The sequence below is a fragment of the Rhincodon typus genome, chromosome 3, assembly GCF_021869965.1.
Source record: "Rhincodon typus isolate 14 chromosome 3, sRhiTyp1.1, whole genome shotgun sequence".
Taxonomy (NCBI): domain Eukaryota; kingdom Metazoa; phylum Chordata; class Chondrichthyes; order Orectolobiformes; family Rhincodontidae; genus Rhincodon; species Rhincodon typus.
In genome coordinates, this window is record NC_063334.1 from 3,018,742 (window position 1) to 3,045,385 (window position 26,644).

The 26,644-nt window shown below is 40.3% G+C and overlaps 1 protein-coding gene across 2 annotated transcripts in view; it reads right to left on the reverse strand.

The window, feature by feature from the left end:
* The window catches only part of pax5 (paired box 5), a 204,866-nt gene that overhangs the window by 112,993 nt on the left and 65,229 nt on the right, over positions 1-26,644 (reverse strand). For both annotated transcript variants that reach the window (XM_048594913.1, XM_048594914.1), the window contains exon 6: positions 15,108-15,283. In XM_048594913.1, coding sequence (XP_048450870.1) covers positions 15,108-15,283 — 176 coding nt within the window. The remainder of the gene's footprint in view (positions 1-15,107; positions 15,284-26,644) is intronic.

A 26,644-nucleotide genomic window follows, 5' to 3' on the forward strand; every position in this document is an offset into this window, starting at 1 on the left:
CTCCCAGTCGCGAACCATTTCAACTCCTCCTCCCATTCCTCAGACGACATGTCCATCCTGGGCCTCCTGCAGTGCCACAACGATGCCACCCGAAAGTTGCAGGAACAGCAACTCATATTCCGCTTGGGAAACCTGCAGCCCAATGGTATCAATGTGGATTTCACAAGCTTCAAAATCTCCCCTCCCCCTACCGCATCCCAAAACCAGTCCAGCTCGTCCCTGCCTCCCTAACCTGTTATTCCTCCCACCTCTCCCCTCCTCCCACCTCAAGCCGCACCTCCATCTCCTACCGACTAACCTCATCCCGCCCCCTTGATCTGTCCGTCCTCCCTGGACTGACCTATCCCCTTCCTAACTCCCCACCTACACTCACCTTTACTGGCCCCATCCCCGCCTCTTCGACCTGTTTGTTTCCTCTCCACCTATCCTCTCCTCTATCCATCTTCTATCCGCCTCCCACTCTCTCCCTATTTATTTCAGAACCCCCATCCCCTCCCCCTTTTCTGATGAAGGGTCTAGGCCCGAAATGTCAGCCTCTCTGCTCCTATGATGCTGCTTGGCCTGCTGTGTTCATCCAGCCCTGCACCTTGTTGTCTCGGATTCTCCAGCATCTGCAGTTCCTACTATCTCTGTTCATTCTAACTTGTGTTCAAGTTGTGATCCTGTTAGCTTAGAGATCTGCTTACTTAAAAGAATTCTTGGAGAAAAGTACATTTCCTTTATGGATGCACATATAAAATATTCTACAATGACGCAAAGAAAGAAGTCATAATGGCTGTCAAATTTCAAAATACTCCAGGGGACTGGACACAGGGCCAATATAATGGAAGGATTAAAGCATCTCTTCCCCATTTGGATATTACAGCAAAAGACAAAATTTAAACTGTAACATTCGGCAAATTGATCCCATAAATGCCCAAGGAGCAATCAATAGATGTTTTCATGTGTCAAGGGGCAGCACGGTGGCTCAGTGGTTAGCACTGCTGCCTCACAGCACCAGGGACCCAGGTTCAATTCCACCCTCGGGGTGTCTGTGTGGAGTTTGCACATTCTCCCTGTGTCTGCGTGGGTTTCCTCCAGGTGCTCCGGTTTCCTCCCACAGTCCAAAAATGTGCAGCGTAGGTACATCGGCCATGCTAAATTGCCCATAGTGTTCAGGGATGTTTAAGTTAGGTGGGTTAGACATGGGAAATGCAGGGGTAGGGGAATGGGTCTGGGTGAGATGCTCTTCGGAGGGGCGGTGTGGACTTGTTGGGCCAAATGGCCTGTTTCTACGTGATTCAAAGCAAAATGACACACAATGAGGAAGACAGCGAAGGTAACAATAAATCTAAACAAATTATACTGGTCACAAAAAGTTTTCATCCTGTGTTTGTTGCAGATTCCTTTGATAATGCAAGATTAGATAGTGATTCCACTTCTACAAAGGCAAAACAGGTTGGCTGAAATTGTGTTTAGCCTTTCTCCATTATTACATGGTAAAGTCAAGAGGATTATTATGGTCAAAAGCCTGTAGAAATGATTAGGGACTGGATTTGAAACTCTTGCAGTGTTGGATGGCAATTTGCCAGCGACAGTTTCAGAGGAAGGCATGAAAACATGAAGATCGTGATCATGAAAATTGTCATGAAAGGCCTTTTGGCAATGTACTTTATAAGGTATCATAATGACTGATGAAGTGTTGAATGAAATTTTGACTGATCAACCAGACAAGAAGTTGACAGCCACCCTGAAATGGGTGGGTAGTTCATGCTCAGACTTCACTCCAGATGGTTGCAGGATAATGATCCTAATTACATTATCTCTGGCTCTAAACACAGTATAGAAGTAAACAAGGCATCTCAGATGCTCATGTGCTTTGAGATGAAGGTTCAGAGGTGAAGACTGAGGTGCATCGACTGGATGATTACAATGTGGGTTATTCCACCCACAAGCCAAATAGCCAGGGTATGCACTCGGATTGTACGTACTCCAGAGGGCTGTAATAATTGAAGGGATGCAACAATTGTAGGCCACTTAGGAAAAGCTGCTCACAAGTTTAAATATTGGTCAAATCATCAAGAGATGAACAGCATGAACTAGTAAAATGGGGTGAAAGTGTGGAAAATAAGAAAGTGCATTTCAAATACTAATAATTCAGAAATGACTGTTGCATCAAAAAAATGATTATATCTGGAGAAAGAGCCACCAAATACTGAGAGAGGAAGAGCTCACAATAGCAGTCCGAGCAGACATAAAAGTAGAAGAGGCTGTTGTGAAGAATAGAATAGACAATAACATTGAGGTCGCAGAACAATCTTGAAATAAAACTAGGAACACATGTCTTCATAATTTTGATCTTTTGCTGACTGACAGTAAACCAAAGTATGAACTAATAACAGAGAAAAAAAACAAAAGGAGGTAGATAGTTGGACAGAGTTTTCAGAGTTTATACTAAGATACCAGATAAGAAACAATGAATGTTGTCACATAGATGGATACATAGTTGTTAAATGTTTTGAAGATCTTGTGACTTCTCTCACGGCTGGAAAACTAATGTTGGAAACCTTTTTAACTCTTATGGCCACAAAATCATGGAAGTGTAGATCAATTTGCGGAAATGAAAGTTTTTAAGAGAGACATGTTTCTGAAATTGCCTGAAGAGACAACAGATGCACGAAGTAAACTATGTAAGCTAAACAAATGCTGGAATGATATGTCCAGTGGAGATATTTTTCAGTGAGATCAAAATTAGGTCATGTCATCTAAAGGCAGATCTTACAAAGTTTTATTGGTATCATCAAAGAAAGGTTTCTAGCTTCCTCCTGGTGCATGTTGATGACTACTTGTTCCTATGCTCCCAGTCTTCTAACATACTATCACTAACATCTTACGTAAAATCACAAGTAATCCTGCACATAATCACCTGCATCATCCTACCTTGGCTACATCATCGTAAAGTCAACAGTATGCCATTCCAAATTAAGTACCTTTACAGTAAAATCACAAGCATTTTCCTGTTCAATGAGCACATTTCCTCTAGTACAATTATCATCTGACTGCAAAATCAACATTCTGATGCTACATTCAATACAAAATACTATAAAATCACCAGCTTCTTACTGTACAGGACCATATAATCACCATCCTATAGTCAACTTGCTACCCTATGGTACAATTTGCAATAACTTTCTATTCAATAAGCAACATCTTACTGTACACTCAATAGAATCTGACTATATAATCAATATAATGTTATCACAAAATCAGGACCATTCTACCCTACAGCATCTTACAGAAAGAAATCACGAGAATCATACTGCATAATCAGTATTATATCATGAACACTTTATATTGTATTCATCACTATCGTGCTGTATACTCACACTATTGTTTTCTGTACTATCACCAACATTTTAACATCAACACAGTTAATGGTAGGGCCCTGGAGGGTGTTGTCAAACAGAGAGACCTAGAGATGGAGGTACATAGTTACTTGAAAGTGGTATCACAGGTAGACAGGGTAGTGAAAAAGGCATTTGACATAGGAGGCTGAGGGGTGACTTAATGAGGTTTAAAAAAATGAGGGGCATAGATGGTAGTTGTCTTTTCCCAAAGATGGGGGATTTCAAGACTAGGGGGCACATTTTAAGGAAGAGATTTAAAAAAGGCATGAAGGGCAAATTATTTACACAGAGGGTGGTTTGCATGTGAAATGAACTTCTTGAAGAAGTGGTGGATGTGGGTACAATTACAACATTTAAAAGATATTTGGATAAGTACATGAATAGGAAAGGTTTAGAGGGATAAGGGCCAGGAGCAGGCAGGTGGGACTAGTTTAGTTTGGGATTATGTTCAGCATGGACTGGTTGGACCAAAGGGTCTATTTTTTATGCTGTAGGAATCCGTGATTCTATGAGGGGGATAGATCAGGTGAATAGTCAAAGACTTTTCCCCAGGTTAGAGAAGTCTGAAACTAAAGATTTAAGGTGAGAGGGGAAAGATTGAAAAGGATCCTGAGGGGCAACTTTTTCACAAAAAGGGTGGTACGTGTGTAGAAAAAGCTGTCTGAGGAAGTGGTAGAGGTGGGTACAGTCACAACATTTAAAAGACGTTTGGGCAGATACATGAATAGGAAAGGTTTAGGGGGATATGAGCCAAATGCAGGTAAATGGGACTAGTTTAGTTTGGGAAACTTGGTTGGCACAGGCAAGCTAGGCCAAAAGGCCTGTTTCTATGCCATATGACTCAATGTAATATCTCAAGAATCATAGTTTAAAAACTATCATAATCTACAAATACCAACATCCTACAGTGCAATTAGTATCTCAGTACAATCTTCACTTCCACACAGCTATAAGATACAAGCATGAGTAGGTAATTCAGCCCCTTCAAGCTGACTCTGCCATTATGGCTAATCTACTTCTAACCTCAGAGCTACATTCCCATCTACCTCTGAGAAGATATCACCTCCTGGCTTCACAACAATCTATCAACCTGGGCTGTAATAATATGCAAGGATTTTGCTTCCACCACCTATTCAGGAAGAAAGTCTCAAAGAATCACAACCCTTAGAAAAAAATCACCTAATCTCAGTTTTAAATGGTTGACCCTTGATTTTTGAAACAGTGACCCCTAGTTCTGGATTCTCCTATAAAATGAGATATCATCTCCACATCTACCTTTTCAAGATCATTTAGGATTTTATATGTTTCAATCCAGTTACGTTTTACCCTTCTAAACTCCAGCAAAAACAAGCTAGCCTGTCCAATCTTTTATCATAAAGCAACATGCTTATTCCAGGTAATGGTCTGGTAAACTTTTGCTCTGCCTCCAGTGGAGTTACACTCTTCCTTAAATAAGGTGCTCAGTACTGTGCACAGCATTCCAGATGTAGTCACATTCTGTGCACTGTGTAAATGAAGCATAACCTCCTTCCTTTTGTATTAAGTTCCCCTCACAATAAAGGATAACATCCTATTGGCTTTTCCAATTATATGCTGTAACTGCAGACTAATCTTTTGTGATTCATGCACAAGGATACCCAGATTCCTAAGAATCTCATAGCTCTGAGTTTCACACTATTTAGATGAGATGCTTCCTTTTTATTGTCTTTCTGTCAGATGGATTGTTTTACTTTTTCCCATATTAAACTCTACTAGTCACATCTTTGCCCACTCACTTAAAATTTCAATATTTTTATAACCTCCTTGTGTCGCCTACACAACTTACTTTCCTACCTATCTTTGCATTGTTAGCAAATTTTTCAATCATACTTTCTTGCCCCTTCATCCGAGTCACTTATATAAACGTGTGAAATTCCAATACCCTTCCCTGTGACATACCATTTATTGCATCTCACCAAACAGAAAAATACTCATTTAACCTACTGTCTGCTTTCTGTGAGCTAGCCAATTTTCTACCCAAGACAATGTGCTCCCAATTACACCATTGCTTTGTTTATATATACTGTCCAATCTTTTGACCTGCCACCCATCTTTGTACAATTATACGCTTTCTCTTTACTTTTTCTCAACATTTCCAGTTAACCACAAATGGTGGGTCTGTACCTAGGAATTTTTCCTACCCACTGGCAAATACTTGTTCTATATATTCTGAAGTACCCTGTTATGCATCTTTATTGATCAATCTTTTAAATTAATTTGCCAATTCACTTTAGTCAGCTCTGCTGTCATTCCTTCAGTTTTCCTTTTTTTAAAAAAATAGCTTTAAACCTATTCTTCTTTCCCTCAAACTAAACATTAAATGCAATCATATTATTGTCTTTGCTACCTAGCAGCATTTTAACTATGAGATCACTAAGTAATCCCGTCTCATTGCAAATATGAGGTCTAGTTTACACTGCTTTCTGGCCAGTTCCAGAATATGCTGTTCCAAGAAATTATCTTGAAAATATTTCATGGATTCTTCATTTAGGCTTCCTTTGCCTATCTGACTTTACCTGTCGTTGAAAAGGGCAACTAACTATCCTTCCATCTGACTTTAAACTGGAAAATGGACATTGGAAACTGCTATATAGATGAAAGATACCAACAGTGTGTTTTTGTTTGCAACTTGAAGATCAAGTGAGATTGTGTAGTATATACTTTAGCTGTACAAGATTGTTACTTTTCAGAGTAGCGGGGTGGATGCTATGAGACAGAGCGTTACCAGGAGCTTGAGTCGTGAATAGCAATCCATCACGCAAATCAAAAACTTTGGAGGTTTAATTGGGTAGTTTTACATTTGTGATGCCTTGTGGGACTGTGGGATTTTATTATCAACGCATTCTTCCCAATTTGATTCATGACAAAAGTTTGAATGCTCAAAGTCGGGATCATTTGAACAAGAACAACACAAGATTGGGTGTGGAGTAAGGGTAAGTGACAAAGAATAAGAGGGCAGATACCTGGTTTCTCATACTATACAACAAGATGGCATTGGTAACAGTTAAAACCACCCTGCAGTTGAAAAGGGTATCCCTGATGGATTTATAAGACTTTACAAAAGCCAACCTGATAGAATTGGCAAGTAGGTTAAAAGTGGAATTTCCTGTCAGAGCGAAGAAAGCAGAGTTAATTAAAATATTGGCAAAGCAAAGCATCAGAGAATGGTAGAAATATAAGGGGAACTAGATACATCAAATGGTGAATCACTTGAGTTAGCAAAAATTCTGTAGTTAAAGCAGCTTTAACATGAGAAAGAACTCAAGCAGCCTGAAATGGAAAGGGAAATGGAAATTAAAAGACTTGAACATCAGAGAGAGGAAAAATATAATGAGAAAGCATTCATGAGGCTGGAAAAAGGATGAAGGAGAGAGCAAAGATAAAGAGATGGAATTGAGAAAAGAATATCAAATTAGGAAGATGGAGGTTTAAAAAAATGCTTCGGCTGCGAAAGGAAGCAATAATGAGGAAAATCTTAGTTATAATCTGAAGTCCAGTATGAAATATTTAAATTTGTAGTGGACTACCAAAAAGGAGCAAAATGGGGTGGAGGTACATTAATGATATTTGAGAAAATGGCGAAAAAATGGAATAATTTAAGGAAAACTGGATAATGCCTATGAAGAGCAAGTTGACAGGTACAGTACATGAAGCTTATGCATCAGTGTTGGAGGAGGTTTCTATGTATTATGCTATTGTTTAACAAAATTAGTTAGTTCTGGAAGCATAAAGGCAAAAGTAAGAGGGGGTTGGTTAGCTCAGTTGGCTGGACAACTGAGATGTAGAGTGTTTGTGATGCAGAGTGATGCCAACAGCACGGGTTAAATTCCCACACCAGCTGAGATTACAATGAAAGGTTCTCCAAATGGCAGCTGAGTCAGATTCTTCAGCCAGAGCTCGTCTACTCCTTCTGTTTCTTTTCTTTCTCTCTCTATTTTTTCCCTCTTTTGTGTTCTTTTTAACTTCTTTCTTCACAGCGATGTCCTGAACCCCCACCCCCAGCGGGGGACCCAAACTCTGGTGTGGCAGTCTCCCGGGCCGGCGTGGCCTCAGCATGGACTTCCAGCCTCGTGATGATTCCAGAGTGGTCTCCCAACCTCAAGATCCTTGAGGTGATGCCTGGCACAGCCTGGAGTCAAGACACATCATGGACTAGAGACTAGGTGGCAGCATGGACTGGGTTGAAAGGACTGTTATTCTGAACTTTGTACTTCTTTATTTTCTAATTTATTCCTATGATCTATAATGCTGGACTTTTAATTTCTTTATTTTTCTATTTTCTTTTCCCCCTAAGAACTTCAATTTAAGAATCTGCACCCAGGTATCTTTGTACCTACAATGGTGCCGTAAGTGGTGACTTGTAAACTTTTCACTGTACTCATTTGAGTACATATGACAGCAAAGCTAATTCTAATTCTAATTCTTCCCTTGCCTGAGGCATGCTGACCCTTGGGTTAAACCACCACCAGTCATCTTTCTCTCTCTGTCTCATGAGAGATCAGCTCTATAGTCTAGTAGGACTGTGACTACTTTACTTTTCTGTACATTCACATTCTATAGTCAGTTAAAACAATTTTATATAACGCCTTTCATGTAATAAAATGTTCTAAGGCATTTCAAACGAACATCAAACAAAACAGCACCAGGCTCCAGTTCCCTGAACAGCTCCAACGACATTCAAGAAGCTCAATGCCATCTGGGACATTGACAGGCACTCCATCCACCACTTTCAACATTCACTCCCTTTATCACCAACGTACAGTACAGCAGTGTATACCATCCACAAGATGCATTGTAGCAACTCACCAAGACTCCTTCGATGGCACCTTCTAAACCCATGACCTCTACAACCTAGAAGGACAAGGGCAGTAGATGTATGAGAATACCATAACCTGCAAGTTCCCCTCCAAGATACACACCATCTTTATTTGGAACTGTATTATTGTTCATTCATTGTCACTGGATCACCATCTTGGAATGCCCTCCCTGACAGAACTGTGTATACCTAAAAAGAGGTAAGAGGGAGATAGAGAGGCAGAGAGGTCTTGTTAAGAAATTCCAGAGATTAGCACCTCAGCAGCTCAAGCTATTGAAGATTGTCAAAGATGGGACAGTGAAAGTCAGAGTGCGCAGGAAGCCAGAACCCAGATATCTCAGAGGGCCAATAAGGATGTTACAAACATAAAAAGGATTGAGCCATAGAGGGATTTAAATACAGATACAATACAGATTCTCAATACAGATGGGAATTTTAAAACAGGTGCTGCCAGGATGGAAGCCAAATTTTGGTACAGGCAACATTGTCTTACATTGTAACCATCCTTTATAACCTAAGTATATGCTTAGTGTGCAATCTTTACATCATCCTAACTGTGCAATCACTAACTTATCACAATCAAACATCATACTGTACAAATCACTTGCAGCACATTGCCACACCACCACCTTACTGGAAAATCCCCGCATTTGATTACATAACTATCTAGCAATACAATAATACTGTAAAAAAACACACTTCATTTTCTTGCAGTACATTTGCACCACCTTGCAGTACAATAACTAACTAACTCTTATAGCACACAATTCCAACTGTTTACTATACAATGACCACCAACCTACAGTGCAATATTGTACATTTTGTAGCAATACCATTTTGCAGTACTTGCTTCAGCTCGATGTATAATCACCAACTATTGTGACCTAACTTCCACCTAGTCCTCTTCATGCAAGCCCCGGTGTTTGTGGAGCTACATCAGTTCCTGCTCCAGCAGTGCCTTGACTTTTGAATTCTCATCCTTGTTTTCATTCTTGTCTTCACCCCTTCCATATATCTGCAATCACCTTGAGCTCTAAACCCTCAAACCTCTGTGCTCCTCTAATACTGGCTACTTGAGCATCCCCAACATTAATTATTTCAGTGTTGGTGGTCGTGCCTCCAACTTCTAAGCTCTGGAATTCCCAGTCTATCTCTCCCTCCTTCGAAATCCTCCTTAAAACCTACTTCTTTGACAAAGCATCCAAATGCTGCCCCGTATGGGCCAACTTTAAAATTCATTGGATATTCATTCCTGCGAAGCACCTCCTGACACGTTATCTTATTCTGTTACAACTTTCTGATATACTCACTTGTTTCATCTCATTCTCCAAATTGCTAGCATCATCTTGCTTTGAAAACACACTAGCATCTTATTGCAAAAGCAACATAATTTACAGGGTATTTAGCATTATCGTCCTATACAATCACCTTTCTCTCATTACACAATAACACACTACATAACAAATGTTACTTCATATGTCCAATCACGATCACTTTCCAGTACAATTACTGACATCATATTTATGTACAATTGCTATCAAAAGCTTACTTGACAATTACCATCTCTTGGTATGATCACTTGCATCATTCTATTCTACAATCACAATCTGACTAATACCATGACAGTCTTGCAATAGACTTACGTAAATCTTATTAAATAGTTATTGCTCCACAAACATCATTTAATCATTGTCACATTGCTTTTTGTGGAACCTTGCTCTGCATAAATGGGCTGCCACACTTTCAGTGAGACCACTTCAAAACTATATCTATTTAAAATTGCTTCGGGTCTCAGTACGAAAGACAAGTTTTTTTACTTTCCATCCTGTCTCTATCTTCCTAAGTAACAATCAATATATCAATACTTGCATTGATGTAGCACCTCATGATCTCATGCCTTCAGTTATTTAAAATTTCTTGAAAGGTGGTTGTTGTTGTAATGAGAAAAAGGCAACTAATTTGCATTTGCAAGCAAATAGTGACCAGATAATCTGATATTTTCTGCAAAGAAGGGTCATAGCATAGAATCCCTACAATGTGGAAACAGGCCATTCAATCCAACAATGACTCTCCAAAGAACATTCCTCCTGGACTCAAACCCCTATCTACCCTTGTATTTCCCATGTCTAATGCACCTAACCTACACATCCCTGGACAGTATGGGCAATTAAGCATATCCAATCCACCTACCCTGCACATCTTTGGACTGTGGGAGGAAACCTGAGCACCTAGAGGAAACCTACACAGACACGGGGAGAATGTGCAAACTCCACACAGACGGTCACCCAAGGCTGGGATTGAGCCCAGGTCCCTGGTGCTGTGAGGCAGTAGTGCTAACCACTGAGCCACCGTGTTTTAGCGTCTGGGGGATTGAACCCACAACTTTCCAACTCAGAGAATTATGTGGTGTCTGCCGAGCTGTTACTGTCACCGGAGATGAAATGTTAATTCTCCCTTTCTCTTCACAGATAGTGCCAGTCCTGCTGAATTTCTCCAGCAATTTCTGTTTTTGTTTCAGATTTTCAGTATCTGCAGTTGTAAGTGTTATGATATTGTGATGTTTGTTTAAGTGTAAATAATTCACCAGGATACCAGAGAGAATGACCCTGCTCTGTCCACCTGTGAGGGAAGAAGGGGCCTTGCTTTAACATCTTGTCCAAAAGATGAAACACTACCTTAGTATTTCACTGAAGTGTTAACCTATATTATGGGCTCATGTCTCTGGAATGGCCTTAAACCCACATTCTTCAGACTCAAACAAGAATGCTACCCACAGAGCCAAGCTGACTCTCACCATCTTATTGTGCAATCATTTACACAAGTGCCAATGTAGTGAAACCTGGAAGTAGCCAAGGTCTTTTCCCCAGGGTAAGGGAGTCCAAAATTAGAAGGCTTAGGTTTAAGGTGAGGTGGGGGGAAGATTTAAAAGGGACTGGAGGGGCAACTTTTTCACACAGAGGGTGGTGCATGTATGGAACAAGCTGCCAGAGGAATTGATAGAGGCGAGTACAATTACAACATTGAAAAGACAGGTACATGGATAGGAAAGGTTTAGAGGGATATGGACAAGACGCAGGCAAATGGGAATAATTCACTTTAGGAAACATGGTCAGCATGGACAAGTTGGGCCAAAGGGTCTGTTTCTGTGGTGTATGACTCTATGACTCTATAAAGTCAAAGGCAAAACCCATTTGGCTCTCTTTTTGCTCGATTTCCAAAATCCCTTCCAGGCTCTCCTGACATGCTGGTTTCCCGATGACTGGACTCATTATATCTGCAGTTACACAACATTATGGTTTAATGCTCCATTTCAACTGTCTTTGCCTTACTCATGGAAAGTTTTTTGTTTCCCCCCAATAACTTGCTGATTAGTTGCCTATTGTCCAAGTAACCAGTAAAATCAGTCAATTTAAACCACCATGTCACAGGAAATCATTCTGATGGCCATTACAGCACGACCAGAAGAGACATAAATTTGGGATTGGCTAAATTCAGTGGATGCATGGCCAAGCATGTTGCTGATGGGAAGGTTTTGGGAACAAGATCACCCAGACCGAGCCAAAGGGAATCACTTCAAATCAGAGAACATTGTACCCCAATGAGGGATGTCAGTGCTAATCCTGCGGCATTCCTCCACTCACCATTGAGCAGAAAGAATAAGTTGCTAAACTGTCTTTGCTGAGGCTTATTTTAGCCTCGGCATGCCTCTAATTGCATTTGCTATGATTTACATTTCTGTTTGGACATTATCTAGGAGCTGATATCTTGACTTAAATTTAACCCCTTCCTACCTCAAAGGCTGTAGAAAGGTCGGAGAGAAAATAAATTACTGGTGTCAAGCAACCTTCCTTCAACCCAACCACTACTGGCCAGGCACTCAAACTACCCAAGAATTGGCCAAGAGTCTGTGTATTTTTAGAATAAGGTCCTACTATTGAGAGAGGCACGGCCCTCCAGCTCCACACTTATCTCTGACTCCAGCATCAGCAGTTCTTACTATCTCTGACCTTTACATCTATGGAGTTTTATGGATTCTTCCCATTACTGGGCCCTTGTTAGTGTCAGTAACTGGTTAAATCTATTCCTGGAAGTTCCATCCCACACTACAGTCATTAGTGGCTTCTTTGTGACACACTGCTTTCCTATCCCAATTGGAAAGCAAAACAATCTCATTACCCAATTGGATGATGTTTACTTGTCAGCTAAATAGCCTTTTTAACAGTTTTTCAATATTTTTACATCCAGTGAAGAGAAAGTGACAAAAAGTTTTTTCATTGTTCCTATGGTTTTTCTACAGATTTAGACACAGCAGGGTCCTGGAGATCAATTTTTATTTCTTGAAGGCTCCAATTCTGGAGAGTTGTTAACCCTCACCCTTATATGGGATAACTCCTATGTGATGTCCTGTGTTAGAATAACAGACTGTGGCCAACATCAATTAATAGTATTGGATGACAGAGAGAGGTCAAAGCTGTCTGGAATGATCAGTTCAAATTATTTTAAAACATAGCATGGTGAGGTGATTCTGTGAATCATTGCCAAGTAGAAATTCAAGGTTTCTTTAATGCAAATTAATGGTGTGGCACTTCTACCAATTGATGTGTGAAGACCATTAGAGAAAATAAAAATTTATCTTCTACAGTTCTTGTTTTCTACATTACTTATCACAGATTTGATACATTCATTCCAAGAGAAAAGCAAAACTGCTCGTATCAGTTCAGTTAGTGGTTAGGAAAGCAAATGCAATGTTAGCATTAATTTCAAGAGGGCTAGAATAGAAGAGTAGATGTACTGCTGAGGCTGTATTACGCACTGGTCAGACCACATTTGGAATATTGTGAGCCGTTTTGGGCCCCATATCTAAAGCAAGATGTGCTTGCACTGGAGGGAATCCAAAAGAGGTTTACAAGAATGATCCTGGGGATGAAGGGCGTGTCATATGAGGAGAGTGAGTGCCCAGTCTATTCTCGATAGAGTTTAGAAAAATGGTGGGGAGGGTGAATCTCATTGAAACTTACAGAATACTGAGAGGTCGGGATAGAGTGGGCATGCAGAAGATGTCTCCACTAGCAGGAGAGTCTAGGACCCTTTAGAACTGAGATGAGGATGGATTTCTTTAGCCAGAGGGTGGCTAATCTGTGGAACTCATTGCCGCAGAGGGCTGTGGAGACCAGGTCATTGAGTATATTTAAGACAGAGATAGATAGAGTCTGGATTGGTAAGGGGATCAAGGGTTACGGGGAGAAAGCAGGAGAATGGGGTTGGGAAACATATCAGTCATGACCAAATGGCAGAGCTGACTCAACGGGCTGAATGGCCTAATTCTGCTCCTATATCTTATGAACTAATGGTCTTATTATAGATTAAAATAATTTAAAAATTACTTAACATTTTTAAAGAGAAAGACAACACTAATGATGAAAATGATAACAGGGCTTAAACACTTACAAATATAAGTTTCATGAATGTCGCTTCTCTTGATCTAAGTTCTCGAACAATTACAAAAATAGTCTGAGACCGAAGATAGAAACTATTTCCTCTGATCAAAAATACCCAGAACCAGAAAACATAACCTTAAAACTAAAGCTAGTTCATTTGCAACTGAAATCAGGAAGTACCTCTTCATAAAAGGGAGGGAAAATCTGGAAGTCTCATCTCCCACCGTGCTATGGAAGCTGAGGGATTTGCAATTTTCAAGACTGAGGTTTATTGGCTGGGATTTTCCAATCTGTGCTGTCAGTGTGGGTGCCATGACATGCAGGACACCCACCACCATCACAAATGGATGCCTATCAGGCACTGAAGTGGTCACCAAGCTGAATTTTGGCTCATCACATCCTGGTGCAGTAATGGTGCCGCTGGTACAACAATGCTGAAGTCCAGGAACAGCAGGGCAAGGTAGGTGACTTTGCAGAGGTGGAGGTGAGGACTGCAGGGAATAGGGGTGTGGGGGTAGGAGCCCAACCCTCGCGCCCCATCCATTTCTCCATTCAGACTAGATTAGGTCAGATCCAGTCCCCATGTCAACTCAGCAAGCAGGCCACTTTCTTTCACTCGTCAGAAAGGCTGCCACTGTTCTTGCCTGCAGGAGGCAGAGTCAATCATAGCGCTGGTGTTAAATGACTACTAAAGAGCTCCAATGGCAAGGTAGGAAAGTCAAGCTTGGGTCTCCCCACTCAGAATTTAATTTCTGTGGTGGCAGAAAGGCAGTGAGTATTTCCCTGATGCAAACACATCCAATTACCCTTCCTTCCTACCACCTTCCGTGCCACTTTTCAGGAGATAAAAATTCAACCCAATGAGTTTTGATTATTAGGTAAGGGTATCAACGCATATTAGCAAAAGCAGGTAAATGAAGTTTAGCAAGGGACAGACTCAAGGAGCTGAATGGCCTATTCCAGTTCCTACTTTTCTATGTAACCCAATTATGACACAAAGATTTCTATCAGTCACTCCTTGATCCCACACTGTTCCTGTTTTTAATTGTATCTCCAACTAAAAAGACAGACCTGACCTTTTGGCATTGCATTGAGGACCCCATCTCTTATCCATTCATTCCTTCTCAATTCAAAACCCCATTCAACAGCCTTCCACCACAAGTTACTGGGATAAACAAGCTTTTGCTCATTTTTCATGCTCTTGTGCTCTGTTTCTATGTAATATAGAGATTTTCATCCCACTTACGATCCAAACTGACCTACTGACTAATGCATTTCACTTGAGATCTTTGGCTTTCTCTGGCTATTAGTTGGCATCACTGTCTTTGATAGGAGAGGGATTCAAACTTCTGGCCTCCAAGGTCCACTGTAGCAAGGCCCATCTCAGTTCATTAATGAGGGAGGTTGAATGAAAATGTTTGTTCTCACCTGCTCTGATTTGATCTGTTCTGTGGTTGTGAAGATGTCTGAATAGTGCTGTCTTTCAAAGACTCTGTCTAACACTTCTAACTGCTGCTGTGTGAAGAGTTCACCCCTCATCTGTTTCCGCAGAAAATCCCGGCTCGGATGGGAGTGTCCGTTCTGCATGGGGTTTTCCTGAGCACCTTGACAAAACAGACACAGAGAGGCATTTAGCATATTGTGTTAAAAGACCCAAGAGAGAAAACAGGGCTGGACACATTGATGGACTATTTGAGATTTCTACTTTAGACACTGCCAAAGAAAATCTTTCTGAGCCTTATACAGTAGAATGGATTTACTTAAGCTACAAGAAGTGGATAGTGAAACTTTTGAAGGAGATCTTAACCATGTCTGTAAAATATTGAAATGTATCCTCAATCCAGCAGGTTTAATTTTTAGTATCAAATATGCAAATACTTTGAAGCATTTAGCAGCTGGAAAGATCATTTCTATTGCTAAATATTATACAGCACAGTTTGAGAAATATGACGAACAACAGGAGACTTCAACACTGACAGTGAATGAATTAAAGGAACCATATTATTACTGTTTCTTTACATGCAAATATAAAAATAATCAGCAGACCCCTACAAGGCATTCACTTTCAGATTTCCAGTTCTTCATTTCTCTCATCTGAATAAACTTTCACATCCCACCTTTCTTTTCAGCCTCCAAATGCATCTAAAGACATTACTTTTTTTATTCAAAAGTCTTCAGGGACAAAAACAAAACCAATGATCTAATTTTGTACATTATCAAACAAAACAGCCTTCTCTTCCCCAATCCATTCCACAACCACTGAACAAAAAAAATATATTTTTCACAAGGCAGAATAAAAATCAAAATTTATGATTATATTTTAGCTATATATTTATTGCACAAATTTTGAAGCAAAATCATTATATTTCCTCCAAGATAGTTACAGTTTCTCCGTAAATCAACCCGACTAAAAGATAAATCAACAGAGTTCCAAAAATACTTTTCATTTGTCCGAGATATCAGCCCATTTCAGTCATACTGATGGAGTTTCAGCTCTGTCTCCATTATAGTGAAGACAGCTGGAGTCAGGGGCTGCCTAGAGTAGATTATATTCCCTATAAGATGGTCACCGATATATGATCTTCAACCTCTATTGATTGACCAATTTCACAAGCAAAGACTGGTGAAATGAAGCTGAAATGAACATCATGCTTTAACTCATTGAACCTATCAGCCCTGACTTAATCTGGCTGTCCACTCTCTTTGATAGAATTCAATTGATCAATCATGTTTTGGTGATAGTACCATTTCACTGGCTTATTGCTTCTTCATTTCAAAGCTTGACCTGTAAGATACATTTGGACGAGCTCCATACTCCTTGGATATACAGAGATCAGCTACTTCAATACACAGCTTTAATGATACACGTGCCCATTTACAGTACAGTGGCTGGATCTGCCTGATCCTCAGCCACTACCTCCACATTTTTACTTTAATAAAATAATGAGTTAGTTTTCACTTTCTCTTCAGTTGTGTTTTCAAAAGGAGCCCTGTAGTCAGGTGATCACAATCACTCACATACATCCTAATATCCAAGAGCTCAACTCCAAATAGTGATTGCCTTCCAAAACAAATGTGCTGAAATTTTCTCCTCTCTCTGTCACACCACTTCATCAAACATTTGATTATACAAACTTGAATCTAGCCAAGGCTACATGGATTCATTGCATGAGGCACTTAAACTTCTGATTAGCACGGTCACATGCATATGACATTCTACATTTCCAGTCACTTCAATCACACGGAACTAGTTAATGAAATACTCCACACTACTAGTGAGCTCAGACTCAAGAGCTTCAAAAACTGTAGGGAGTCCACAGCCTCCATTCACATATTCTTCATTGAAGCAGAAAGTTTTTAATGGTACAGGCAATAAAGTGGGATGAAACAATTAACTTTTTCAATTTATAATTCATGCAGATATCATCTTTAGCAAGTTTCTTAATTATAATTTAATGTGGCAAATTGTAGCAGTATATTGATGTAACATGGTAGTACACTACAGACTGGTAGAAAACTGGGCTGCGTATTTGATTTGTCAAAGAGTTGAGTTTAAACCAAATAAATGGATGAAGGCAATCAGTAGAATAAAAATCCTCTCTTCATTGAAGAAGAGATCCATGCTAACAAAACACTTTTATTCTCAGTTAGAGAACAGCACTTATTTATTTAGTGTAATTTCCAAATATTAAAGATCCAAACTTAAAGGCTTCAAAACATTCCAAAGTGCTTTATAGTCACTGAAGTGATATTGAAGTCCAGTCACTGCTGTAACGAAGGGATATTTGTTCAATTGGTCATGATTTTTGATACTCACTTTGCTGCAGGAATAGTCAAAAACTAGAAGGAAACAACCAAGTATCACCATTATCAGGGAAACAACAGTGGAGGGAAACTTTTGTCTGACTACTGTGTGTTAGTAACATTTTGAATATAGTGGAGAAATTGTCCAAGTTTGTTACTCCTGCAGAATTATAAAAGCTTTCTATTAGTACATGTTTGGCCACAGATTTGCTCAGGCTATGAACAGAACTATGTTTGCTATAACATAAGCATATAACATCTAAAGAACACTTGTCCCAGATTGGAAATAGTCCCAGTTCCCACCTCATCCATCTGACTTAACTATATCAGCATTTCTTCACTGTCACTCTGGGTCAAAGTGGAACCCCATTTCTAACAGTTTTGTGGAGTACATATACCACATGGACTGCAATTTCAAGAATGGGGATCAGGGCTGTCTGCTTGGCCAGGGCAGCCCACAATCCATGCAGGAATTTTAAAAGTTACCATATTGGGACAATGGTAATTCCTTTGTGAAGTTTTCAGATAACATGTTAAATTGAAGTCTACCTGCCTTCCCATTTGGTTGTAATATCTCTCAATGCACTACTCAAAGTGGAGCATGACAGTTCTGTGATGTTCTGGCCAACAACAATACCTGAACTAATATCATGAAAGCAAATTGTCTACTCAATTCGCATTGCTATTTTATGGGATCTTGCTGTGTGACAATTGACTGCCATTTTTCCTACATTACACCAAATGCACTTCACAAGTTCTTCCATGGTTGCAATGCACTTTGTGTCATTCCAATGTCATGGAAGTTATCATGTAAATGCAAGTCTTTCTTTTGTGAAAAGATTCTAATGTCCTATAGCACTTCCTTCGACAAACAATGGGCTGAGGAGCAGCAGGTGGAGTTTAATTTGGATAAATGTGAGGTATTCCATTTTGGTAACACAAAAAAGGGCAGGACTTATACAATTAATTATGGGGTCCTGGGTAGTGTTGTCGAACAGACAGACCGAGGGGTTTGGGTACTTCATTTTTGAAGATTTGCAGCACAGGTAGACAAGGTGGTTAAGAAGGCATTTAGCACACTTACCTTCACTGCTCAGGCCTTTGAGTATAGGATTTGGTACATCATGTTGAGGCTGTACAGGACATTGGTGAGTCCAGAACTGTATGCAGTTCTGGGTGTCCTGTTATCAGAAGGATATTATTAAACTTCAGAGGGTTCAGAAAACATTTACCAAGATGTTGCTGGGAATAGAGGGTTTGAGTTATAAAAATAGTCAGGATAGGCTGGGACCTATGTCACTGGAGCATAGGAGGTTGAGGGGTGATCTTATTGAGGTTTATAAAATCATGAAGGGCATAGATAAGGTGAATAGCAAAGGTCTTTTCTCTAAAGTAGGGGAATTCAAAACTAGAGGGCATATTTTTAAGGTGAGTGGAAAAATATTTAAAAAGGACATGAGGGGCAACATCAGCATGGACTAGTTGGGCCAAAGGGTCTGTTTCCACGTTGTATGACTCAAAGACTCTAAACTCAGAGCAACACATCTGTTGTGAAATTCTTATCACATTGTGAAATAAAACCAGTGAAAATTCACAAGGAGCCATTGAGTATACCCTGCATAGCAATGGAAAATCGGTGCATCCCTAGTCATGAAATGGCAATATTTCTGCCCCAATTCCTTTAACTTAAATAATTAATTGCATCAAAAACTCTGTTGGGAGGAGTATGTCACATGTTTCCATCAGGACAGGTTTAAAATGAAAAGCAGGAATTCTCTCACATTCCCTGTAGCAGACAGCCTCTCATCAGTTCTGAGAACAAAGTACATTTCAGGCTAAGCTGGCTGTTTGCTAAACTCCAATTTACTGCTTCCTCCATGAACTTGTCATCATTTATAATTGTTTAACTCATGATATAGCAAAATACTAAACTGAATAAGGGATAACAACAAAGGTTTCATTATAAATGGAGAAGCTACTTAAGATGAATTTACTCATTTTTCTACCCAATGAACTTATTATTAATTTGCCACAGTCTGAAATTAAAATCACTGCAATCTAGGCAAAACACTACAACTCTTTAAGATGTTGTTTTGCAATCTCCTGTACTGTTCACTTACTGTATCCTGCTTTCCATAGGCTCAGTTATGGACAGGTCAAATACTGTTCATGAGAGCTGCTATAAAGGCAATCCATCAAATCACTCCACCTCCTCATCTACTGCAATTTAAAAATGTAGGACTGAATCACTTAACTTTATTGACACTTCATTTGCCAAACACTCCCAATACATGTGGATCATCTGGTGCTTTGCCCAGCTGTAGTTGCAGATTTAACACATCCCTTGAGCCCAGAGAAGCTGGCATCAGTTGTTGCCATAACAAACTCAATTGTTCTCGGCCGTGCTCAAGCAAATAGAGTCATTAATTACATTCTCTCAACTGCTGTTGGCTGAAACAGCAATCAGTGTGAGACTGTTCATTGCCTTCTCTCAGGGAGCACAGACACATGCAGGAAAAATAAACTGCAACATGAACAGAACCCCACTGACTCGACAGTGCTGTGGCGTGCACAATAACTGCTGTCACACTAATCCTGGGGGTTCAGCCACATTTATTTGCACTGAAACTGCGAGGTGGGAAAGGGATCACATTAAGAGATCATTTTTATCTCATAACGTCAATTTACTTATACTGATTGACTTCCTACCTTCAAAAATCAATTAAATTGCAAATGTCTTTTAAAGGGTCAACCCCTTCCTCCTTCCTTATCGTTGTTCCAACATAATTTGATTTATTTTCCTTTCCAAACCATAAAGAAAGATCTATTTCTTTTGGAGGTCATGGCTACATTTGTTCCTATACTTAAACTCTACTAACTTACACAATCAGCACTGATAATCAGATATTATCAAACAGAAATATTCCTTCAACACATCACTGTAACCATTTGTTTTGTTTCAGAAGATTATTCTGCCATCAATTACTATTATTTTCCTCTTGCCTTTGTTTCCAAGTTGAACAGATACTCTGAGGAAGGGTCACTTGAACCCAAACATTAACTCTGATTTCTGTCCACAGATGTTGCCAGATCTGCTGAGTTTTTCTGGCACTTTCTGTTTTGGTTTCTGATTTGATTCTGAAACTGGTATCTGCAGTTTTTTTTTTCGGTTTTTATATGAACAGATTCTCTAACTGGTTTAAAAGCTGCAGGTTTTTTTTCCCATTTCCCTTCCCTTCTTGTCCCAGGATTTCTATAAAATTGTGAATGGTGCGAATCAGTTCCCACTGAATTGGTGGAATGAATAATTTGTAGCATTTCAATTTCTTTGAATTATTTGCATACTTTTCTATAACCAGTTTCTTGCCTTTGTACTGTATTGCAAAAGTTCTCAGAAGCCAACCTCAGCAAGTTGAAATGTCCTTGGCACAGTCAATTTCCATCTAGTCAGCTCCACATAGATTGTTGAAGATGTGGTTGTGACAGTATAAGGAGCACTCATGGCTCCTTCGGGCTATGTACAATCTGCAGTCTAGTTTGTTTCAGATATAAGTTGGCAATAGTGCCCTCAAGTGATAACCCTAGGACTCAAACTTGATAAGCTGGTAGAATTGTACAGTTGGAAGAGGCTCCTGTGAGGCACTAAGACCAACATAGAACAGTTGGTTCAAGGTCCTGTTTTGTGTTGTCATTTCTACACAAATGGCTGGTTGCTGCTGTACACCACATGTATACGGAGCTATTAACATGTCAGTTTCAACATATATCTGTTTTAATATTCTGTATATAATATTAATTCTTTGCATCTCCACATTTCAATCACGGTCTTACTGAATGGTGAAACAGATTTGAGGGCCTACTTCAACTCCTATCTAAGATTGTACTTGGTGATGTACACTTCTTTGACAAAATAGAATTCCATGAAATGATGGACCATCATATTTCCCAGGAAAGCAGAATGCCCAGGTCCCCAGGGTCAAACTTTACTGAAGAAGTTTACTTAAATTTTATCAAACTAAATGAAAGAGACCTTGCAGCTGGAAAATCTTTGGAGATGTTCCTGCTGTTATTGCACTCGTACCCATCAGTGCAGAGAGCAGATAGTGTACCAGGGCCGTACTGCCTACTCACATCAATACGGAATGAGGATGGAAAGGCACACACTCGGTAATGGTATGGCGTCTGATGGACTCCTCACTTTCTAGCAATAAACTAGGCCCAGGAGCCCAGTTCCACCCCCTCATTTCACTCACCACTTCTTTATCCCAACCTTCCTGCTTACTCCCTCCTACTCTTAGGGGGAGATGATAGTATATTGGTGTTGTGACTGAACCAGGATCCAGAGACCCAGACCAGAGCACTGAGGACACAGAGCTGTGGTCCCACTAGAGCTGCTGGTGAAATTTAAATTCAATTTGTTTTTAAAACATCAGAATTGAAAACTAGTTCAGTAATGGTGACCATAAAAAGACCATCGATTGTTGCAAAAACCCATCTTGTTCATGAATGCACTTCAGGGAAAGAAATCTGCCATCCTTATCTGATTTGGCCTACATGTGACTCCAGACCCACAGCAATGTGTTTGACTTTCAACTGCCCTTTGAAATGGCTCTAGCAAAATGCTCAGTTCAAGGGCAATTAGGGATGAACAACAAATGCTGGTCTTGCTGGTGATGCCTTCATTCCATGAAAGAATAAAGCAGCATGGTGGCTCAGTGGTTAGCATTACTGCCTCATAGCACCAGGGACCCGGGTTCGATTCCACTCTCGGGTGACTGTCTGGTGGAGTTTGTACATTCTCCTTATGTCTGTGTGGGTTTTCTCTGGTTTCCTCCCAGAGTCCAAAGATGTGCAGGCTAGGTGGACTGGCCATGGGAAACTCAGAGTTACAGAGATGGGATAGTTCTGGGTGGGATGCTCTTCGGAGGGTCAGTGTGGACTCAAGGGGCTGAATGGCCTGCTTCCACACTGTAGGGGTTCTATGAATTAATAAACTCCTTGTTTACCTTCCGACTCACTGCTTCCCTCTCCCAACACTCATAATCCCAAGCCCCTTCAAATTTGCCACCTTGCTTGCTCAAGGGAACAGGAGAGGGGCAGAAAGGAGGAGAGCATGAGAAGCTCAGGGGAAGGAAGCAGTCAGCAGTTGATAGTAAGTGCAGCAAGACAGAGGCAGTGAGTGGGAGGGAGAAGGAAGTGGGTGTAGGGAGTGAATGGGGCAGTTAGAATGTGATGGGAATTGATGAGTGGGAGGTAGAAACAGCAAGTATAAAGAAAATAGGAGTAGTAGTGGTTTGTTTGTAAATGTAAGAAGTAGAGAAAAAAAGAGATTTGGACCACATAGGTTCTGCACAGGCAACAGGTTTTTAACATAAGAATTACAGCTGGCATGTAGTGAGGATGACAAGAGGAGTCTACAAAGGGATAGAGCCAGGTTGAGTGAATGGGCGTAAATTTGGCAGATCGAGTATAATGTGGGAAATTAATGGATTATGCACTTTAGCTGAAGAGCTGAGTATTATTTAAATGGAGAAAGACTGTGGAAAGTTGAGGAGGCATCTGGGAGTCCTCATGCATGAATCACAAAAGGCTAGCATTCAATTTCAGCAGGTAATAGGGAAGGCAAATAGAATGTTGGCCTTTATTACAAAAGAAATGGAGTAAAAAAAAGGGGAAAAAACAGAAGTTGCTGGAAAAGCTCAGCAGATCTGGCAGCACCTGTGAAGAGAAAATCAGAGTTAACGTTTCAGATCTGGTGACCCTTTTTCAGAACTGGTTTTCTTATTTTCTGATTTTTCTCTTCATAAATGCTGCCAGACCTGCTGAGCTTTTCATTTTTTTCCTGATTTACAGCATCTGCAGTTCTTTTGGTTTTATAAAAATAGGGAGGTCTTGCTAAGACTATACAAAACACTAGTCAGGTCACATCCAGAATACAATAACAATTTTGATCCCCTTAACTTAAGGGAAGATATACTGGCATTGGAGGCAGTCGAGAGCAGATTCACTGGGTTGATCCCAGATAAAGAGATACTTTCTTGTGAGGAAAGGTAGAGCAGGTTTGGCTTGTAGTCATTGAAGTTTAGAAGAATGAGAGAAGTCCTTATTGAAACATATAGGAATCTTTGGCAAGTTGACAGGTCAGATGTGAAGAGATTGTTTTCTCTTGTGGAAGAGTCTGGGACCAGAAAGAATAACCTCTGAGTAAGGAGTCACCATTTAGGACAGAGATGAGGAGGAATTTCTTCCCTCAAAGGTAGTGAGTCTGTGAAATTCTTTACTGCAGAGGTCTGCTGTGGTTGGGTCATCAAGCATATCTAAGGCTGAAATAGACAGGTTTTTAATCAGTGAGGGAACCAAGGTTTGCGGAAAAGTAGTGAGGATCAGATTAGTTATGATCTCATTGAATGGAGAAGAAGGTTCGATGGGCTGAATGGTCTACTTCTGTTCCTATGCTTTATGGTCTTTAGGAATATAGACCATCTTATTAATTTTTTTATTGGCCAAGTGATTTTCATTGTATTCATTTTATGTTGTGATTTGCATTTTGTATGTTTTTACTTGTCACACCATTTTTTAGGAACACATTAGGAGTGCTAAATGAGGGATAGCTGTATTACATTAAGATTTTCTTTTTGCCCCTGAACCCCTGGATCAACAGTCACTCTGAAGGCACATCAGAAGTCATTATCGTTGGGGGAGATAGATTAGGGGTGTTCTAGTACTGTCACTGGACCAGCAATCCAAAGGCCCAGGCTAATACCCTGGGGACAGAGGTTCAAATCCCAACATGGCACCTGGGGGAATATAAATTCAATTCATAAATTAACCTGGATTTGCAAGAGAGTCTCAGTATTGGTGACCATGTCAACAGTTGATTGTCATAAAGTCTCATCGGGTTCACTGCTACAATTTAGGAAAGAAAGTCTGCCTTACTTGTGACTCCAGAGCTATAGTGGCATGTTTGACTCTTGGCTGTCCCCTGGAATGGCCCTAGCAAGACACTCAGTTCAAAGTTAGTCAGGCATGGGCAATAAATGCTGACCTTGTCAGTGACACCCACAAACCAATAAAGAATAAAAAGACCATATAATCACAACTCCATTTCTCCGTAAATCTGCAAAATTTACACAGTACATTTGCTTGATACCAACTAATTGGTGCAGAGTTTTAATATGTTTCTTTCAAAATGTTCAAAAGCAGTGCATTAACTTAGCTTCATGATTTAATATATAACAGTATAACTATGTCAACTTATCAACTTACTGTCAGTCCTTGCCCTAACTGATGAAAATGTCCTCTGCAAAAGGAAAAATCATCCCATGAGGTTCTATTAGTTATACACTAATGATCCAATTCTAAAAGGATCTCAGCTGATACTCAAGATTTTCGAGGAGGACTAACAGCCCATTATTGCACAGTGGGAAATACTTGTTATTTTTATAACCACTCATCTTCATAACAAAATTGGAGGCTCAGTGGTTACCACTGCTGCCTCACGAAACCAAGGACACGGGTTTGATTCCAGATGCGGGTGACTGTCTGTGTGGAGTTTGCACATTCTCCCCATGTTTGTGTGGGTTTCCTCCAGGTGCTCCAGTTTCCTCCCACAATCCAAAGATATACAAGTTAGGTGGATTCACCATGCTAAATGGCTCATAGTGTCCGGGGATGTGTAGGTTAGATGGGTTACCCAGGGGAAATCCAGGATTACAGGGATAGAGTAGGTCTGGGTGGGATGTTCTTCAGAGGGTCAGTGTGGACTCAATGGGCCAAATGGTCTGCTTCCACACTGTAGGGATTCTATTATTCTATGAAAATTCGAAAGAGGAGACATAAACGGGATCTTTCCGAAAAAGTTTGCAAGAATGCCCATAGAGATGACAGCTAGACATTAGGTCTAATCTTCGTCTGATATTATTTTAAAACTTAAGAGAAGCTCATGGTGAATGTTTTGGGAAACTAGGGGACATTTTATATAGGGTAAAACAAAAAATGTTGGTAATACTGAACAAGTCTGACCTTATCTGCTGAGAGAGAAAAACAGAGCTAATGTTTCATTTACACATATGCACCCCTAAAGTTTCATTTGTTATCTTTCAGCAAATCTAGGACAAGTTAAAAATGCTATGAGGAGAAATGGGGATGAGGGAAAACAAACAGAAGGGAAGGTCCTTGATGAAGTAGTTGTTGGGAATATCCATTCTGCAAGCATGATCCAGAGTTTAAGGTGGTTTGTCTTTTTAACTCTCTACTGTTGACATCAGTCCTTTGCTTGCTGCAGAATTATAGAACAGCCTCTCATCTCTCAGTTAGGATTTCACAGCCTTCCACTGAGTTCAATAATTACAGGCTGGTACTTTCAACTCTTTTGTCATTTACATGTGTCCCATTTTCTGCATTAGAGGGGGTCTAGATTATTTATATTTTACATAAATGGTTTGGATGAGGGGAGTGAGGTATGTGAAATAACTCCACAGAGGCAGGTTTCCTCTCACTAAGACATCCTTTATGAACATGTGGAGAGTCATTGACACTGATCCAGCTCCCTCACAGCCAGCTCTCAGAGTGAACAGAACTGACACTCCTGTTTATATCTGTCAGCCAGGGCTCCCTGATTGGACCAGATTAACAGCCGCAATCAGGAAACTCACATTCTATGAAGTCCATGTGGCTGACCTTGTTACAATCACTACATCCCTCCCCCTTCAGGTCCCAGGACATAGGCCTGTTCTTTCTTTTTGTAGCTCCTTCTGGGGCATTTTAACACCAGGTCAGTTCCGCCATCCTGCCTTGGATATGGATGGTGTGTAAAGCACAGTTCTTATGCCTGGAGCATCTCAGAAGAAATTCATTCTCTTCTTCAGGTGACAAAGTCATCAAGGTGGCAACATCCACTGTGTCTACCTCAGATTCCAAAGTGTCTTCAATGCTACATGGAAGGGGGAGAGCTCACAGATTCCTTCAGGAATGCTAATGCCAGACACAAGACTCCGCTCACAGATTCCACCAGTCTCTGAAGATCTGGACACATTTGGCTCCTGCACCATTTGCAAGTTTGCAGCTTTCATGTGGTCCATGTGCTTGTTCAGGACCGTCACATCTACCCAAACTTTATACATCATTGAACCTGACCTCTTATCAACCATGCAGGGCCATTC